General features: G+C 58.3%; 1 protein-coding gene across 5 annotated transcripts in view; it reads right to left on the bottom strand.

Moving 5' to 3' along the window:
• Positions 1–2,835: 2,835 nt before the first annotated feature.
• CD6 (CD6 molecule) overlaps positions 2,836–19,771 on the bottom strand; it is a 40,753-nt gene continuing 23,817 nt past the window's right edge. Inside the window, exons 2-13 of one of the 5 annotated variants that reach the window (XM_008272075.4) lie at positions 14,993–15,058; positions 13,798–14,127; positions 13,293–13,604; positions 12,352–12,654; positions 10,839–10,904; positions 8,926–9,066; positions 8,457–8,555; positions 7,406–7,528; positions 5,018–5,089; positions 4,592–4,837; positions 4,248–4,349; positions 2,836–3,743 (exon numbers count right to left, since the gene is read on the bottom strand). In XM_008272075.4, coding sequence (XP_008270297.3) covers positions 3,679–3,743; positions 4,248–4,349; positions 4,592–4,837; positions 5,018–5,089; positions 7,406–7,528; positions 8,457–8,555; positions 8,926–9,066; positions 10,839–10,904; positions 12,352–12,654; positions 13,293–13,604; positions 13,798–14,127; positions 14,993–15,058 — 1,925 coding nt within the window. In that variant the 3' untranslated portion in view covers positions 2,836–3,678. Of the gene's footprint in view, positions 3,744–4,247; positions 4,353–4,591; positions 4,838–5,017; positions 5,090–7,405; positions 7,529–8,456; positions 8,556–8,925; positions 9,067–10,838; positions 10,905–12,351; positions 12,655–13,292; positions 13,605–13,797; positions 14,128–14,992; positions 15,059–19,771 lie in introns of all 5 variants that reach the window. The other 4 variants (XM_008272070.4, XM_008272084.4, XM_008272077.4 and 1 more) reach the window with 4 other exon arrangements.

Here is a 19,771-nt window from a genome sequence, read left to right on the forward strand (position 1 = left end):
AGGGGGAGGGAGGGAGGGAGGGAGGGAGGGAGGGAGGAGAGCGCCCCCTTAGGAAGGCACCTGGATCTGAGCCTCGTCTGCCCCAGCCCTGGCGGGTCTGTCTCTGTGAAAAGTGGGACTGTTTAATAACCCAAATGCCACCCAGTGTGGCAAGATGCCCACATGGCAAACGGTCTCGGAGTCCGAGGGAACAGGCGCGGGCTCCCGCCTCTCTCCTGGATGTTCGTCACGGAGGACGTTGGTGGGCTCAGGGGGGGTTTTCTGTCCTGGTTGCTGCTGAACAGATGCGCTCCACTTCACGTGGGCTACAGGCACCCGTGATCTGGCCCCTCTGTGCAGGGTGGCGGTTTCACACTGGGGCTTTGGTGTTGTGTGCCACGACACGCTGTGTGACTTCTGGCTAGTCGCTTAACCTCTCTGGGCCTTAATTTTATTTAAAAATCAGGAAGGATATCTCAGTGTGCCCGTGTGAGGATTCTATGAAATAACATCTGCTTGCCACCCAGGAAATGCTGCTCACCATTATCGCCATCAGCACCGCCCACCCACGGCTGTGCACCGCAGGGCAGAGCTCCAGAGACTGCAACCTCCCCAGAGGCCAGGACCAGGTCTCACTCCCCTCTGCCCCTGCGCCCGGCACAGAGCCTGGCTCTAAATGGGTGCCCAGGCCGTGAATAGTTCACATCTCTGCACACAGCCGGTGCCTGGGCTGATCCCAAAGCCGGGCGGGGGCTCCGGAGTCGCAGGGACTGAATGAGTCTCCCCCAACCCCTGGGGAGCACCATCGTAGCCGCCTCATATTTGAATCCCAGTGCCGTCACCTCTCAGGGCTGTGACCTTGGGCATTGACCTCTCTGGGGCTCAGTTTGCTGGTCCACAAGGTGGGTTTGGTGTGAGACTCGACTCTTCCTTAGACAGCGGTGCAGTTCCTTGCTGGGTCTCCTGGGGCCGTTCCACCGACTTGACCCCACCCGAGGACACGCCTACTCATCCCACTCAGCGCAGACACAGTCTCCAGGAAGCCTTCCCGGCCGCCTCCCCTGCTGAGCCCCCACCCCACCGCCGCCCTGCGCCTCATCCTCAGCGGCCCCTCCCCCACAGTTTCTGGAGTCAGGATTCAGCTGCCACGTCCACTGTGCACCGTCCACTTGACTTTAACCCAAAGCTCTGGGAGACTTCAGGAGGAGGGCCTCTGTGACCAGCTCCCAGCACCTTCCCTGGGCAGTATGGTCATCTCTGGACATCAGGCAGGCTTCCCGGGGCTGGGGGAAGGCAGGACGGCGTGTCCTGGGCTTTCCGGGGCAGTTGTCCTCTGTGGCGTGTTTGTCGGAGGCAAGAGCCGAGCAGGGGGAGGGGTGGGGGTGGGGAGTTGAAAGGACTCAGAATGTGTCACCCTCTCTGGGACTGCACTCCTAGCTCCCTGACGTGGGACTTGATCTTTCTGACCCCAAGTGTCAGTGACCAAGCGAGAGTGGCATAGACGAACCCACGCCCCTCCCCCAGCACTGTGTGAGTGGCAGGGCCCTTCTCTTCCCCAGCCCTTCCTGGTTTCCAGAGATCTCTGCCTGCAGTCATTAACCTACCAATGAGGGAGCTTTCCTCGCCAAGCCTTGGCCCCTCCCCACCACCTCCTAGGTGCCCCCCACTGCCACGCCCACTCTCCAGGCAACCTTATGGCAAGGGCTCAGAGACGCTGAGCGCCTTGTCTGAGGCCACACAGCCAGGATGGAGGGAGCTGGGAGGTGAAGGCCTGATGTCCATCAAAAAAGGCTTTCATAGACCACACCCCCCGCTCCCCCTCCCTGGGCTGGTCCTGGGAGCGTGCCCCACCCACCCCCGCAGTGGCTCCTCCCCTAGGAATCCCCCGCAGACCCTGGAGGAAGGAGCTCAGGAGGGCCGAGGAGGGGGCCCCACCACCAACGCGAGGCAACCACATCCTGTGACGGTTGCCCTGGGGAGCGCCTGCTTTTTCTCCACCCCTGGGACAGGTGAACAGAAAACAGGCCCGTCCTGCCCCAGAGGGTGGCATCCAGAACCCACCTCCCCCTCCATCCCCTTCCCAGGAGGGCTGGGACACCTGACCCTGCAGGCAGGCAGGCAGAGCTGGGCACCGGCCATTGCAGCTCCTGGGCGGGCAGAGCCCCGGAGGAAGGGCCCCAATTCTTCCACGTGAGTCCGCGCCACGGCCCCCTCCCTCTCTGATGCTCCTGGACTGGACAGAAAGCCCCTCCGCACTTGTCCTGTCTTGGAAGCTTTGTCTGGGGTCCAGGCAGGAGCTCATCCAGTGCAGCAACCCTGGCCCACATGAGTACACGCACACACGCATGTACACAGACACACAGAGCAGGCCCTGGCCACACTCCGCCTGGACCTATCCCCTTGACAATGCCTGTGGCTCTCCACGTGTCAATCTCTGTGAGTGATCAGCCACTCACAAAGCAACTCCATGGCACTGGGGTTGGGGGTCATGGTCTCAACCAGTGTCAGGCAGAGGTCGGCCCATCCACCTCCCGTCCCCTTGTCCCTTACTTAGTGGGACAGCCGTCAGGCGCGCCTCCCAGAGCCCGCAGCAGGATGGAGCCCCAGTGGCCCAAGGTCACAGCCGGCTCACCAGCTCCCGTCCTGTCTTCCCTCCCCCACTCTTCCTCATTTTCTCACCAGTGCTCCCTGGGATCGATTCCCAAACAAAGGACTTGAGCTCAACTGCTTGTCCCATCTGCTGCTGAGGGAACCCAAGGCACGCCTCACACACAGGCACACACGTGTGACTTGCACGCACACACACTTGCACTCATGCCTGGGTTCGATGATAATTCAAGGACTTGTCACTCCGCGTCCTGGTTTCACTCAGCAGTTTAATCCCAGCTATTCAGGATGGAAATCCTCGGGCCTCACTGGGCCTCAGCTCTCCGGGCAGCCCTGCGTGCTCACCCAGGAGCAATGCAGGGAGACCCAGGGGACCAGTGCAGCCCCAGGGCTGCTCTCTGGCAGATGTCTCCGTCCTTCCTGTCCCCTGCAGGGCCTGGGCCCCTGACCCTGAGGTCTATGGGGGCTCTGGGCTGGGTTAATCTTTGTAAACTGTAGGAAGCTTAAAATAAGGATTGGCTGTCCGGGACCATTCCCAGGGTACAGGCCTGTGGATTCAGAAGGTCCCTAGAGACGAGACTGCCCTCAGACCCCAGCTCCTGCGTGGGGGCCTGCAGTCACCCTGCTCGCTGTCAGCTGCCTGTGCCGTTGGCACCCTGGACAAAGACCTGGACCAGCGTTCCCCAGGACCCCCTACAGAGTGACACCAGCCAGCAGCCCCGAGCACACGGCTGCCCTTCTCGGGACCTCTGGGTGCTGAGCTGTCTGAGACTCAGGGACTCCAGTGAGGACGGGAAGGGGCCTAGGCGTCGTCCCCCGGAACCCCCAGCAGCTGCGGGAGGCGGCCCGGACTCTGCAAGCTCATGCCTGAGCCACGGCTTGCAGGGTCTCCCCACCCTGGGGCTGCCTTGGGAATTCCCTTCCTGCTCTCGGGCCAAGGGTTGGGGGTCGGGCCGGGAGGTGGGACCGGGGAAGGGGGGGTGGGTATCTCAGCCCTGCGGGACTTGGGTTGGGAGGGCGGGGCGGGGCAGGAGTAGGCAGAGCAGGCGGCCAGCGCTGGAGAGCCACTCAGGAGCCCGGACTGGACCCGGTCTAGGCTGCTCCGATGTCATCATAGTCGTCCTCGGAGGTGGAGTCAGCCTGGGGGCTGGGGGGCCCTGTGGGGGGCCGGGAGGCTCAGGTCAGCAGGAGGCCCAGTCACAGCTCCTGCTGCCCCAGGGGACAGAGCAGAGCAGGCCTGAGTCCCCCTCCCCTCCCCTGCTGTGCTGTGTGAAAGCCCCTTGCTCACCGCCAAGGCCTCGCCTGGCTGGCTCAGGTCACCGTGCTGGCACAGGGTGCCTGGTGGATGACTGAGTGCTGGGAGCCCCCCTGCTGCCACAACCTCCCCCAAAGGGGCCAACCAGCTGCTTCTGCTTGCATGCCTTCATGGACGGGGAGCTCACTCCCTCTCAAAGCCACATCTGACTATTTCCCCATCCAGTCCAACTCATTTTCCTCACCCCCTCTTACGCTTGCTTTGTTTTAAAAACGAACCCTTCCCTCCTCTGTTCCCGTTCCTGTCTCTGTTTTTGCCTTGAGCTGATGCATCCAGTGGATCCAGAGCCTCCCCGCTCCTCCACACCCCAGTCCGTCCCCGGTTCCCCCCGCCCTGCCCTTGGCACCTGGACACCCAAACTGCTCCACCGGAGGCGGCTGGGGCGGCGGCTGGAAGTTCTGGTACCACTCCCCGGACGAGGTGCTGGAGCTGTCGTCAGCCAGGGGTCCTGCTGGAGACCCGTGGGGCCAGTCAGCCTCTGCCGGAGCCGGGAGGCCCTCGCCACTCAGGGCAGCCCAGGCCTGGGCTTCACAAAGTAAAAAGTGACACCCGGAGAGGCGGCAGACTTGCCCCAGGTGCCACAGCCAGGGGCCGCGGGGCTGGGACTAGAACCCTGAACTCAGCCTGGCTCCAACCAGGCTGGGGTGCATCAGGATGGAGCAGGGGAGGTTTCGGGGTTGCACGGCTTACCCGGGCAAGCCGCCTGGGGGCCCGCCAGCTCCAGGTTTGGGGGCTGCTCCAGGAGCGGACTCCTCTCTGAAGGAAAGCCCTGGAGACTCCAGGCGGGGGGCTTGCTGCTGGGGCTGTTGCAGTAGTCCTCCCCGGAGGAGGTGCTGGACTCGCTCTGGCTCCTGTGCTGACGCTGAGGGCCCAGGGAGGGGGCGTCTGCGATGGGGTTGGCAGCCGGGATGGGGGAGGTATGCAGCTCTTCAAGTCCTGAGGAAACAGGAAGCAATGCAGCAAGAGGGCTTCCAGTCAGACTCTGGGAAGAACTTGCTGCCTACGGGGACGGTTAACATCGGGGAGGACCCACGGCGGGCGGTGACTGCTGTGTCTCCAGGGGAGCTGAGCTGGAGGCAAAGCTGTCATCTTGTCTCCCTCCCCAGCCTGACTCACCTTCCTCTAGCGGGGGCATCTGGAACCTTCTCTGCTGGGCCTCGTCCTCTGTGACCCGGTGCCGCTGGGAATCTGCAGGCAGAGCAGGCGGTGGGGAAGGCGAAGTCCCTGCCTCCTGGTCCCAGGAGCCCAGGGCAGGGGGACACCCCAAGAGGTAGAGGGGGCTTGGCCTTTCCCCCTCACCCAGGCAGACCCTGGACTTCAAACTGGGGCTGACTGCGGTTTACCCTGACACCAGCACGGCTGCTTCGGGCCGGGAACCCTGGTGCCCTGCGCCCCAGCTGAGCCTCCTGAGACCTAAGGACCTAGCAAGAGGCCTGGCGTCTCTCCCTGTGTGCTAGCAGCTCAGGGCAGGCACAGCGCTGGTGCCTGCCCCTCCGAGGAGACTCGCGCAAGGGGTCTAGGATCATTGCATCACAGCCTCCGTGGCTCCTTCGAGTTTGAGAATCAGAGAGACGGAGATTCCTAGAGTCTGCAGGACCTGAGGGTCCAGGATGTTGGTGTCAGCCCCAGCCTGTGCTGGACACGGAGCTGCCTAGGCCACGGGCTTTGTCTTCCTGGGTGGCGGCCCGGGAGTGGGGCTGATGCCGGCAGCTCCAGCGTCCTGTCTTCCCTGCTGTCTGGGACGTGGACGGGGTTGTGGTTGGGGGCCAGTGGGGCCAATGGAGGGGAGGTATGTGTGAGCCACTCCAGATCACGTGGACAAAGCTCCAGGCATTCCAGGGGTGTTTGCCACACACATCCTGACACACACAGTGGGTGTGGGAGAGGCTAGAGAATTGGTTCCACACAGGTGGGGGCTTCTCTGGCCTGCTCCAGCCTCCCAGCACAGCCCAGGCCCCCACTGGAAGCTCCATCTACCCTTCCCTACCCCTGGCAGGCAGAGGGAAGCGGCGCACAGGTCTGAGCTATGTAACGGTGGGGAGCAGAGGTGGGGGGGAGGTGCGTGGGGAGGTCCACATGGGACACAGAGGTGTGGCTGCACAAGAAACCATCCCAGACCATCCCAACTGTGTCTCTTGCCTGGATCCCTCGTATCTTAAACTTAAGCGTTTAGGAAGTGGGCCCAGTGGGTGGGCCTTCAGCTACTGGGAGCGTGTCTTTGGAAGGCACCTCCCCCCAGAGAGTTCTAAAACCCTGAGTTGGGGTGAGGAGGCCAGCGTTATGGTGCAGCAGGTTAAGCCGCCACTTGGGATACTGGCACGGCATCCCATGGCTACTCCACTTCTGATCCAGCTTCCTGCTAATGCACTTGGAAAGGCGGTGGATGATGGCCCACACGTGGCTGCTCTGGTCATTTGGGAAATAAACCACGGGATGGAAGATCTCTCTTCTCTGTCTCTTCCTCTCTCTTTGTAATTTTGCCTTTCAAATAAATAAATGAATGAATCTTTTTTTTTTTTTTTTTTGGACAGGCAGAGTGGACAGTGAGAGAGAGAGAGAGACAGAGAGAAAGGTCTTCCTTTTTTGCCATTGGTTCACCCTCCAATGGCTGCTGTGGCCGGCGCACCGTGCTGATTCGAAGGCAGGAGCCAGGTGCTTCTACTGGTCTCCCATGGGGTGCAGGGCCCAAGCACTTGGGCCATCCTCCACTGCCTTCCCGGGCCACAGCAGAGAGCTGGCCTGGAAGAGGGGCAACCGGGAGAGAATCCGGCGCCCCGACCGGGACTAGAACCCGGTGTGCTGGTGCCACAAGGCGGAGGATTAGCCTAGTGAGCCACGGCACCAGCCTAAATGAATGAATTTTAAAAACAAAACATGAGTGAGTCCTGCAGACTCAATGATGGCTCAAGACTTGGATCCCTGCCACCCACACGGGAGACCACAATGAAATTCCTGGCTCCTGGCTTTGGTCTGGCCCTAACTGAACAGCTGCAGGTACATGGGGAGTGAACCAGCAGATGGGAGCTCTCTCTCTCTCTCTCTCTCTCTCTCTCTGCTTTTCAAATTGAAAAGAAAAAAAGAGGCCCGAGGTAGGCCCAGCCATTCTCCCTCTGCTCCTGTTGTTACCATTCTCCAGCCTTACCCAGTGGTTCAACCATGGGGCCTGCCTGATCTTGGACTGTGAACCTCCACAACTGTGAGCCAGAAAAAACTTCTTTCCTTCCCAGGGAGCTTCACCAGGCATTCTGTTACAATACAGAAAAGCTGGCTCATGCAGGCCATCAGACCCTACCTGGCCAGAAACAAGATAAGGGTCAGAGCGGAAACACCTCAAGACATGGAGCTGGCTCCTGGGTCACAGAGAGCTTTGAAACTTCAGTGTCGGCCCATTTCAGCCAATGCAGTAGGTGACAAGGGGGGATTCTGCCTATACCCTGCAGGGGTCCCAGGTGGGACTTGTGATGGGGGCAGTTGAGTCCTGGGGAGCCCGGCCCAGGCACTCACTGTAGAAGGTGGTCAGGGCCACAGGAGGCTGGGCGCTGAAGTCATAGTGCTCATAGTCTGAGTCCGAGCTGGAATCTGAGTCCTCGGCAGGCTGGGCCCGGACCTGGATGGGCAGCTTGGGAACTGGGGAGAGAGGAGAGGAGGGGAATATGGCAAAGTGGAGGACAGAAAGGTATAGGGAGAGGTGAAAAGAGAGAGGGTAGTGGGGACAGCAGACAAGGCAGGAGAGCACCAGGTAGCCCGTCTTGTGCAGGACCATCCAGTGTGGGTTTTCCTAACTCGCCTCGTCCATTCTAAACAGCTTAACAATAGCCATTTCTTTATTTACTTAGCAAACACTTCATGGAGCTTTTTCTAGGTGCCAGGCACTATCTGGCCCCATCTGACCTTCACTCACTCTGTGAAGTAGGTTCATTCTTATCCCCACTTTACAGCCGAGGTCCACAGAGGTTCTCACCTTGCCCAGAGGCAGGTGGCCCGGCTCTAAACCCCTAGACCCTTCCGTGACTTCGTGGTGTGTGGCCTTGCTCTGGATGCTAGATTCCTATTCTCTTCTCAAATATATAGATATGGAGTGCAAAGAATATATGTAAAATCTGGCCGAGTACTGCATTGGTTTTCACGTCTTTGGACTCTTTGATAAAGGTGATTAAATATATTCATAATACAAGCTGATTAAACTCCAACTCTTAGGCATGACTTCCAAGAGCTTTTAGTTCTTATAAGAGATGGATGACTGACCCAGTTTCTTTTTAACTTGGAAAATATGAACTAAAACTATGTTCTATGAACAGGGTGGGCAGCTTTCCATGAGAACCAAGATCCACAATGCCCTTGGCCTGTATTTGTGGGGACCTCACGAGCCCAGGGTCCAGGGGTGATTGAACTTGGAGGTCATTTGCCCATCAAGCTCAAGAGGGACTTGGCTGCTCCAGGTCCCAGAGCCGGCTGGGGTCTCACCTCCGGGGGGCTGGCACTGCTCTGACCTAAGCAGAAAGCCTACCCTTGCTGTCCTCCCCACCCCCCTCACCCAGGGTAGGGGACGTCCTACCTTCTTCTTTGGGGATGGTGATGGGGACCGCTTTGTAGCTATTGGTCCCTGCTGGGATGGTGGTGGGCAGGTGCTGGTGGTTCATGGTAACAGGGAGGGCTGAAGGAGGGGAGGCAGAGAGTCTACAGGTCATCATTTTGCCCTGCCCAGTCTACCTGGCTGCTGTCATCCAGCCACCTGCTTCCTCACTCCCAAACACACACACACAGACACACACACAGACACACACACACACAGACACCGGCTGCTCTTCCTGTGGGACCCACATCATTGGGTCCGCCTCTGCTGGCCATGCTGGGAAAGTCCTTCCCTTCACTTTGGGTGTCCCCGGGGCTGAGGGGTGTTGCTGGATCATGCCACTCCTGCTGGGATTCCTCGGAGGCTCACATCGCCTGGGGAGGGCTGCACCCTGCATCTGCGGCCTCCCGTCCCTGTGCCTTCCCAGTGCCTCACCAAACCCTGCACTTACCATATTTTCCTTTGATTCTGAAGAGGATGAAGGCTATGGAGATGAGAGAGGCAAGGAGGAGAACTCCCAGGACGATGCAGGGGATGAGGAGTGCCAGCTCCCGGGATTCCTTGTCCTCCATTTTCACTGTCACAGAAGGTTCTGGAAACAAGAACCTCAATTTAGAGAGAAAGAAGAATGGACAGAATTCTCACTTTTCTTTCTGATTTGCCATTCTCTTTAGAGCTGAATCCCTTCCCTTTTTAACTTATTCTCTCCTTTTCTTTAAAAAGATTTCCACATCTGCTTTTGGGTACCTGGAATACAGCAGGTGCTCAATAAATGCATATCTAGTGAAAGGGTGATTGCTTGAAACTTCCCCATGGCTATAAGCCCACTGGGACCTCTGCTAGCCCTTCAATACTTGGTCTCTGTTCCACAGGCAATTATTGAGCACCGACTGTATGCCGGGCACCCTGGAAACACAACTATGACAGCAGTATCAGGGGCCTCAGGGGCAGACAAGCAGTGTGGGAGACACCCGCTGATGGGTCGTTTCACAGGGACTTGGGGACCTGAGGCCTTCAAGGGGCATCTTACTCTCCACAGATGAGGAACACGGCTGGTGTTCCAGCGAAGGTGACCCTGAGCCACCCTGGCTGTGAAGCCAACATCAGGAGGGTGGGTCTCTGGTCTGTGCCAAGACACTCCTCCCTGCCACACAAACCCTCCATGGGGGAGGGAGTGTGGTCTGTGGGTAGAGGCCTCCCCACCCCGCAGCCCCTGCTCTGCTGCGACAATGCACTGCCCTTGCAGCCTCACCCCTGCTTGAAAGACCCACGTCCACCTGGCTGGGTGCAGAGGCCCTGCCGTGTGCAGATCACAGGGACAGGGACAGGAGGGGGCTAGCCCTTCCCCCCGCCTGCCTTCTTCCTGTTCTCAATTTCCCCTCTCCTTTCCCTACGCAGGGGTGGGAAGCTGGATTTGGCTGAGGGAAGCAGGAGTAAGGAAGAGGACAGGTGATGGGGTTACAGAGAGCCCAGTGAGTGTGGGCTCTGCGGGGCTGGGCCGAGGCAGGGCTTCATAGACCAAGAGCTGGGAGGCCAGGTCCCTCTTTGCTGTCCTGGAAGGGTGGGGCTCCCCATCCCAACCTCAGCAAGGGACAGTGTTCAAGGCTTGCCTGTGGGTCTAGGCAGGAGCCCACCCTACAACCTGTGCAGTTGCCTGGGGTTTAGTCCCTCTCTGTGCCCTCCCCCCTCTGGAGTGGCTGAGACAGGTGAGAGGGAGTCAGGAGGCAGGACAAAGGAACTGGGGCCAGCCCCATGGCTGTGCCAGGGCTGTGAGGGACTCTATGCCTGGATCAGATAACCCAAAAATCTGCCGCAATGCTAGGATCATCATCCCCATTTTATAGCTGAGAAATCGGAGGCCCAGAGAGGTTCAGGGGTGCCCACTATCACACAGCTAGCAAGAGGCACAACAAGGACCCAAGCCCCAGGAATCTGCCTTGATGCTGGCAGACGAGCAAATGTGGGTCTGGAGGTAAGGCTTTGGGTGCTAACTCTGGCCAAGCCCCGCTGGCTGTCACTTCTGCCCCAGGTCTCAGGAGGAAAGGGCTGGGAATAGTGGCTGAAGAGCACAAGGCCCAGTTCCCAGAAACACCAGCTGGTCCCCAGGAGCCAGCAGCAACCCAGGACCACCCAGCCTCTCTCCAGCAGTAGCCTATAGGAACGCACAGGAGAGCAGGAAAGGAGACGCCTGCCGGGGCAGAGAGGGAAGCAGCACAAAGAGCCCAGGGAGTCCGCTGGCTGGGGCTTGGGCTGGGGCTGGGAGCCATCGTCCACCCCAGACAGGCACACACACAGCACACAAGCAAGCTTGCACGTGCACACAGCCCCTGTGTGCCAGAGCGACTATGCCCCGGCAACACTCACCTACAGAGGCCGGCTGGACACTCGCAGGGACCTCGGGAGTGGACAGATTGTGCAAACTCCGGGAACCTGCAGAAAGCACCGCCTCTTCACTCCACTGAGCACCTACTGTGTGCTGGGCCTCGTGCTAGACACTGAACAAGGCAGACCCGTGACCCGGAGCTGGGGCACAGAGCTAAGGAGTCTCTCCTTTCCCACCCCTCTCAAAAAGGAGGAGGTCAGGGGTTCAATGCTGGGAGGTTCTTTGGTTAGAAAAAGAGGCTTAACAGAAGAATTATCCTCATTTCTGTATCATCTGCTACAGACCACAAATCCCTTTGCTGGTTGGGCTTTGGTTTTATTCATCTATTGTCTTCATTATCATAATCAGCATCCCCATTTGACAGGCGTGCTTACAGAGAGATGAGCTTACAAAGTCTCTCAGCAGATGTTGACTGGCTTCCTAGGTACCCTGGGAGGTGCCTCGCACCAGCATGCACATGTTCACGAAACTAACGCCTGGGGTAGGGGGCGGGGCTGTGTGAAGCCACCCAGCTGGTCCAAGGCAGGGCTGGAGCTCATGACCAGGTATCTACACTCCACAGGGATGCCAGCACACCACGTGTCTTCGGGTCTAACCTACTTGTTCACTCTTTGACACCTCTGAAGTGGGGAAAATGCGCTCAATGGAAAGGTTGGCTGGCGTCTGAGGAGTTCACTTTGCCAGCATCTGTTTTCCTTTATGCTTTGTGCAATACTAGTGGTGTGATTACCATCAGTGCCATACACTAGAACCCAAATCATGGGGGGCAGAGGACCCAGCTGCAGCAAGTGCCCCTGAGTGCTTGGCAATGCCTGGCCACTATGAGGCCCGAAGCTGCCGCTGCTGCTGTTATCAGTGTCTCTTAGTTTAATTTGTACTGTGATCACCAGCCCTGGGATGGCAAACTGATACCACCTCCTGAGCCAATTCCCGGGAGCGCAGACCACTTCTTAGCACACTACAGTGCCTTCGGCAATATTGGATTTGTGACTGGGGCTGAGTTGAGCATCTATAGCAAAGATCGCCTTGATTCCTCAGCTCAGCACAGCAAAGGCCAAGATTCCTTTCATGTTGATCAATTCCAGCGGAGCAGGCCGGCGCCGCGGCTCACTAGGCTAATCCTCCACCTAGCGGCGCCAGCACACCGGGTTCTAGTCCCGGTCAGGGTGCCGGATTCTGTCCCGGTTGCCCCTCTTCCAGGCCAGGTCTCTGCTATGGCCCAGGAAGGCAGTAGAGGATGGCCCAAGTGCTTGGGCCCTGCACCCCATGGGAGACCAGGAGAAGCACCTGGCTCCTGCCTTCGGATCAGCGCAGTGCCCCCGCCATGGCGGCCATTGGAGGGTGAACCAACTGCAAAAGGAAGACCTTTCTCTCTGTCTCTCTCTCTCACTATCCATTCCAGCGGAGCCCTCGGGCTTCAAGCTTAGGACAGATTCAGGTGAAATTCCTGGGTCAACTCAGGAGGTAGAGAGGGGTGGCTGGGGGTCGAGATACCTGAGCAGAGGACCCTGGCGGCGTGGGACTGGCTGCAGAGGTTGGAGTTGTTGAATCGCCAGGAGCAGTTGGAGAGGGTGGGCTCCCCTCCCTCGCAGGAGTAGTACATCCTGCCCGAGAGCGAGTGCGGCCGCCCCCTGGGCCTGTCCACAAGGGTTCCGCAGCCCAAGGCCCGGCACAGCACGCTGGCTTCCGGTGAGTACCACTCACTGTCACACACCGTGCTCCACACCCCTCGGAAATGCACTTCCACCTGCCCCTCGCAGCGGTCAGCGCCTCCAGTCAGGCGCCAGGACTGGTGCTCTGTGGGGAGGAGAAGGAGGTCCTTTGTGGCCACGTTCCCTCACACCCCGGTACAGCACCCACGCAGAGACCACTGCAGCCAGTCAGTCCCCAGACTTCACAGGGTCTCCCTCCTGCTTCTGTACCCTCTCATCTCTTCTGGCTGACCCTAGATCCCGGCTGCTCAATGTGTGGTCCAACGACCAGCAGCATCAGCAGTACCTGGGATCTTACAAAGATGCAGAACACAGAGCCTTGCTCAGACCTGCAGAATCAGAATCTGCCTTAATACCCACCCCACCCCCCTGAGTCTCGTGGGACAAGAGCCTGGACGGCCTAATGGCTTTGGTCTCCTCTTGCAGTTGGAAACCAGGGGAGACTCCCTCTTGGAAAAAGGCTCACCTCCAGCGTCCCCTCCCTCAGCAAGTGGACAGGCTTACCCCTCCTGGGTTATGTGCCCCCTCTAAACTCCACCCGACTTCCTTGGGGCATCCACTACTTCCTGCCCCTGAATTATGACCCCCCCAGGTCTCATCTCGCTGTCCGGGCTGTGATCATCCAAGGGCAGGGATGCTCTCTGAAGCACCAACCCCAGGCCGAGCACCCAACAGGTGGAGAAGCATTGGCGGCTGAGACACTTGGGCCGGGCTCCCACTGACCTGAGCACACGACGCCCGCGTCCTCCTTGTGGCCGCAATAGTGCTCTCCTGGCGTCCCCGGGCAGTCCCACAGGTAGGTCTCGTCGCCGGAGCAATTCACCTGGTCGCGGTGGATGGGCCCTTGGCCAGGAGCGAAGTGCAGGCCGGGTAGGGCCTGGACTGCCCAGCCGCAGCCCAGTTGCCTGCACACCACGTGGGCGTCCTCCAGGTCCCAGGTGTCATCGCACACGGACCCCCACCTGCCGTACTCCAGCATCTCCACGCGCCCTGCACAGGGGCTGCCGCCGTCCACCAAGCGCAGCGCACGGTGCTCTGGGGGAGGGAGGACTTTGTGGGGGGCGGAGCGGGAGCCTGGGGGTCTGGCGGGAGAGTTGTGGGCGGGGCGGGAAAGGCCCTCCGGCGTGGGCACCACCGGTGTTTGCCCTGGGGAAGGGGGCATGGAAGAGTGCAGAGCCGCCGGGATGGGGACCCGAGCGAGAAGCCGAGGCTGCAGGGTGCTCCGTACCTGCACAGGTGACCTGGGCCGGCCTCCCGTCGCTGCTGCACGCCTGGCTCACCACCTCGCAGAGCCGCCACTCGGCGCCGGAGCACTGGACGACCGGCAAAGTGGCGTTCGCAGTCTGGCTGGAGTTTCCCACGGCAGGTCTCGGGGGCAGCGTCGGGGAAGACGGGGCCGGTTGCACAGCCGCCTCTGCCCCGCCACAGCCCAGCACGCGGCACGCGGCCTCGGCAGCGCGGCCATCCCACAGCGCCCCGCATGCCGCCTTCCAGGCCTCGCCGAACCAGACCTCCACGGTCCCGCTGCAGCGACTGCTCCCGCTCACCAGGCGGAGCCCTGGAAGTGCAGGACACGAGCTGAGATCGCCGGAATCCGACTGTGGCTATCGCAGGCGTGGTCGCCTGGACCGCCACCCCTGATCCCTGCCCTGCTACTGGGAGCCTCCGCTTTCCAGTCTGCAACATGCGGCTGAGCTGGCCCATCCCAAGGCCGCTCGAGGGCCTGATCCGGTGGTTCTCCTTAGAGTCAGGAGGAGGTGGGGCTCAGCAGGGACCCTAGAGATGAGGGCGAGTTAGGCTTAGGGCAACAGAGGACCAGAGATCCTGTCCCCACAAGCTGGCCCCCCTCCCCTTGTCCCTAACTCCAGGGCAGAGTTCTGGGCTCAGGGGCCCTGGTTCAGGGGCTGCCTCTGCGGCTCTGGGGGTCCTGTCCTGGGGGCTTCCACAGTGTTGCACTGGAGGACAGACTTGGGGTTGGCTGTGGGCTCGAAGGTGGGCTCCTCCCTCCGCCAGGGTCCCTCCTGGGGAGCCATCCTCCATTTTTGCATGGGACTGGGCCTCCAGCACTAGCTTGTAGCTTTGCTCCGAGGAGGCAAGTTCTTAATGAACCTCTCTGCTGAGTAAATGAAGAGTGGTCTGGTGGCGTCTGCCATGCCACCAAGAGCTCTTCAACTGTTCTCCACAAATCCCTTGAGACTGCTCTGTGGCAACCTTGCCCACGTGTGTGTGACCTCTTGGTGGTCTCTCAGACACGTGGCTTTTGAGAGTGGATCTATAATGGCAACGCTTTGACCGTCGAGGGGGGAAGAAGCATTGTCTGGGGTCAGGGAGCCTCCTGGGTGCCTGAAAAGTCCCTTTCCCTCTTCCAGCAGCTCCGTCTCCGGGAGCTGACCTGGGAAGCCCCAGAGAGGTGGTTGGCTCACCTGGCTCCGAGAGCTTGCTCTGTGTGTGGCTGGCATCGGGCTGGCCAGACGGGGCTGTAAAAGGACCTGAAATGAACCAGCAACAGCCGTGGTGGGTGAGTGAGGCCAGATGTGCAGGGAGGGCATGGGGATAGCCAGAAGCACAGGGGGCATGTGCTGGAACCCGCCATGGCCATGTCCTGGAAGCCTTTGGAAGGACATGGTCCTTGACCTTGGCCACACTGCTGCGTCCTCTGCTTTATCTAGGAACCACATACACATCTCAGAAATCAAAACAGAGCAGGAGGCCGGCGCCACGGCTCACTAGGCTAATCCTCTGCCTTGCGGCGCCGGCACACCAGGTTCTAGTCCCAGTCAGGGTGCCGGATTCTGTCCCGGTTGCCCCTCTTCCAGGCCAGCTCTCTGCTGTGGCCCAGGAGGGCAGTGGAGGAGGGACCAAGTGCTTGGGCCCTGCACCCCATGGGAGACCAGGAGAAGCACCTGGCTCCTGGCTTCGGATCAGCGCAGTATGCCGGCTGCAGCGCACTGGCCACGGCGGCCATTGGAGGGTGAACCAACGGCAAAAGGAAGACCTTTCTCTCTGTCTGTCTCTCTCTCTCACTGTCCACTCTATCAAACAAACAAACAAACAAACAAAAACAGAGCAGGGAGGAATGACAGTGGGCATTGAGGCAGGCCCACCTCCTGACCGGGTGACCATGGATAGGTGGCTTAGCCCCTCTCTCCCTGCCTACTCCAGTTCATTGTTTGCGACACTTAGGAAAATGCTGTGAGATTGAAATGAGATAACACCTGTGAAACCCTTGCCATATGGAAGAAGCTCAAAAACGGGAGTGGTTTAGGAACAACTTTTGTGTGGAGGACTTGTTCTGAGACATCTCTGCCCGGCTTGAGGCTAACTAGCACATGGCGGACTAAGTGCTTTCAGACCCTGAGAAACGAACGTTCGCTAAGAGTCAAGTCCTTGTGCATGCAAACCCAAGTGCAATGTATTGCACACACAGTGAGGCAAGCGTTAGCACTCCCATTCTACACGGCGGGAAAGGGAGGTCTAGTTAGTACATCGCTTGCCCATGCCAGACAACATCCGTTTGTCCCTGCAGAATCACCGTCCACTCTGCCCCATGAGTTTGAGCTATTCGGATGAAATCTTCTTAGGCCTTTTAATGCTTTCATTGAGTTCAGCCAGTGGGGAGCCCCAGCAGAGACAGGAAGGAGACAGGAGAGTGAAGCTGGGGTGCTTCTGCCTGCCTCCTGCCCGTGAGGTCCCTTGCAGAGGCTGTCCCTTGTCCTTCCCTTGACCTTCTTCAGGGTCCTACTGACCCCTGGGCCTGTCTCTTCGGGCCCAGAGTGGAATCAGCCCAGCTGTGCCCCTGGTGACTGCATTTTCCTTTTCAAGTAGTGCTTTGGAGAATAAGCCTCCTTCAAACTCCTGAGTGTGCCGCCTGTTTCCTGTGGGAAGCCTGACTGATGAGTGGCCCGAGGCCACCAGCTAGCGAGCAGCAGAGCCAGGCTTTGAACTGTCCCCACGGAATGGACCCCGCGCTGCACTGAGCTGTTCTGGTTTGCCAAGTGCAAAGGGAGGGCTGCGGCAGGGCCTGACTTCTCTGCCTTTCCTGGTCTCTCCTGCGGTGATGCCGGGGCTGTTGAAGTCCACACAGAAGAATGCACATTTGCTCCTGGCCAAGGCAGGGAGGAGAGAGCCAGCGCCCCACCCCCATTGGTGTCTTGCCTGTTGCAAGATGTCAGAGGCCCTGACATCCAGAAGCAACCAGAAGACGGAGGGAGGTGCCGACCTGCCTTGGGCTTTGCCAGGAAGACTTGGGGGCGCACTTGTTATCACAGCCTCACCTGACCTGGCTTGACTGACAGAGGCTGAAGACCCAAGCACCAATGCTAAGCATTCTCACAGCTTCACCCGAGAAGGTTCCGTAGACTCACACCCAGATGAGCACGCACCCACGCACGCACGCACACATGCACACGGCCCCTGCAGGCGCTGCCCTCCTCCGCGCTTCCATCTGGGCCACTCCATCACCCAGACAGCAAGGAACGAGGGCTGTAATTGCCCATCCTCAGCAGCTCCCTGGTCCGCTGCCCAGCCTGACCCCCTGGAGGGGAGATCACTCAGGATTCCGAGCACAAACTCTGCAGCTAATGGAATATTCAGAGCAAGAATTCAGATGCCCACAAGTTAGGATTTCAGAATCCTGGTTCCCACAGCAACGGTCCCAGGGCTCCGCTGTCGTTTTCAGTGCTGGGGGGAGGGGGAGGGGGAGGAGGCAGGATTGGGAGGCGGGCGGCAGGGTGTAGGTGAGTGTGCGTGGGAGTGACTGCGTGTGTTAGGAGGTGATTGTGACTGCGTGGGTGTGGGTGTGGGTGTGTGCGTGTGCATGTGGAGGGCTCCAGCTCAGCTCTGCGTTAGCTCCCTCTGGATCTCCCATCCCCTATCCCAAGAAGAGAGCCCGACCCTTGTATTCTGACTTCCGAACTGCAGGGCCAAAAGCAGAAACTGGTAGCAGGCCCCTCCCTGCCCCCTTGCAGCCAGGCCTGGGTTCACAGCGGCCCCAGAGCAGGATCCGTGTTAGCACACGCAGCTACCACTTTGCCTGGCCCTGTGTTTCACATTTCCTTTAAATCGGTCCTCTCTTTTGTTGCAACAAAATCCATTTGAAAAGGAACCGTTAGCCTTTTCCTGTGAGTTCACTTTATAGCCCCCAGATGTCTGAACATAAAAAAACGTTCACTGTAGTTTGTCAAACAACAAAAAATTGGAAATAGAGTGAACGGCCATCCGTGGGAGAACCGCGGAGTAAATCACACCCATTCAGGGGGGCACCTTGCACAGCCCTTAAGAAGGAAAGAGACCCACCCTGGCTGGAGGATTGCCATGCTGCGCTGAGTCAGAAAAGCAAGACGCAATGAAAGAGAGCGATTTTTAAAGGCTGTATGTATAAAGCTCCGGTAGGATAGAATCGCATTTATGTGAAGTCCTTAGGCAGGCAGGCAGGTAGAAATTAGCCCAGGTGTGTGAAAGGGGCCTGGGAAAACAAAGCACCCGTGAGAAGGCACAGCCCAGTATTTTACACTACAAAGTCCTGCCCACACCCCAGTAACTTTACAGGGGGCCCCCTGGTCTTCCCCATCAGGAAACCTTCCCAGGAGAATCCTCTCTGCCCAGTCTGATTGCGCTGGGTAATAAAAACTTGGGAGAAATTTCACCCATTTCACACCCAGCAAACCTTTTGTCTGGAGGAGGGGGAGGGGGAAACGGTGGGAAGAATTGGGCCCTATACCCTTAGAAACCCCAGTCTGAATGCAGACTGCACCCCCAGCTCTCAGGCCACCCGCCTGGCCTATCCTGTGTGCTCTCTCCATAAAACCGTGTAACCTTGCTCACCCCAGCCTGAATTGCTGGCAGTCTCTGCAGCTCGTCTGAAGAGATAGCCATTCATTCTGAAGGATGTTCTAACTCGTGATATCTTGCCACCTTGCTTACCACTGCTTCGTCTCGTGTCTGAAATTCTTATGGGAAGACAAGAACCTCCATTCCACCATCCCCACTAACAAAGTTAGGCACATGTGTTGACATACAAAAAACTGAGAAAGCATTAAAACATATAAGGGGACTTTTATATTGCTTGCTTGAAATAGAAGGTCATTATAACAATAGGTATACTAACAATGAAACCATATTAGACACGTTAAAAGATGCATCATCATCAAATAGGCTGTCTCTTTGGGGAGGCGTTCGGCCGAGTGGTTCAGGTGTCATTTGGGAAGTCTGCAACCCGAATCAGAGCACCTGTGCGTGAGTTCCAGCTCCATCTCCAACTCCAGCTTCCTGCTAATGTGACCCTGGGAAGCAGCAGGCAATGGCACAAGTGTTGAGTCCCTAGCACCCACAGGGTAGACCTGGATTGAGTTCCCAGCTCCTAGTTTTGGCCTGACCCAGCCCCAGCCATTGTGGGCATTTGGGGAATGAACCAGCAAATGGGAGATTCTTTCTCTCTCTCTCTGTTTTTCAAATAAATTAAATACATAAAATTATCTTTAAAAAGGGACTGCTTCAACTGTTGAAATCTTTACTTAATGTATGCTAAACTGATCTTCTGTATATAAAGAGAATAGAAAATGAATCTTGATGTGAATGGAAGGGGAGAGGGAGTGGGAAAGGGGAGGGTTGCGGGTGGGAGGGACGTTATGGGGGGGAAGCCATTGTAATCCATAAGCCGTACTTTGGAAATTTATATTCATTAAATAAAAGTTAAAAAAATAAAAAAGGGGCTGCTTCTATCAGAAAGAATGACAGAACATTGAAATAGAATAATTATTTAAACTTTTATTGCCGTGTGACTCACCGTTACACTCAGGTCAGTTGCCACCTGGAATTATCTGTGTACTCCCCATTGTCATATTGAGTTGGGCCCCAAATTCTGGAAGGCCATGGAGCAAGATGGGGAAGGAATGGACAGGAGCAGTTTCAGCAGAGGTGAACAGAGAGGCTGAGAGAGCTCCGCACAGCACAGGAAGGAGGCAGGTGGCCTTTTCAGGCCAGTTTCACACGGAAGCCCCAACATGGGACAGGCCCCCAGGGAAGACTGCAGGGAAGCACAGCCAGGGAGACTCTGAGCATTGGCCCCCTCAAGGTTCACCAGAACATCGGCCTCAGCTGCAGGTGATGGGTATATGCCGGCTACAAGTGGGTGCACCTGCTGCCCCGTGGCTCCATCACACGTGCTGAGAAATGCGTGGGAACACAGCTGAGTGGATGACAGA

The sequence above is a fragment of the Oryctolagus cuniculus genome, chromosome 1, assembly GCF_964237555.1.
Source record: "Oryctolagus cuniculus chromosome 1, mOryCun1.1, whole genome shotgun sequence".
NCBI lineage: Eukaryota > Metazoa > Chordata > Mammalia > Lagomorpha > Leporidae > Oryctolagus > Oryctolagus cuniculus.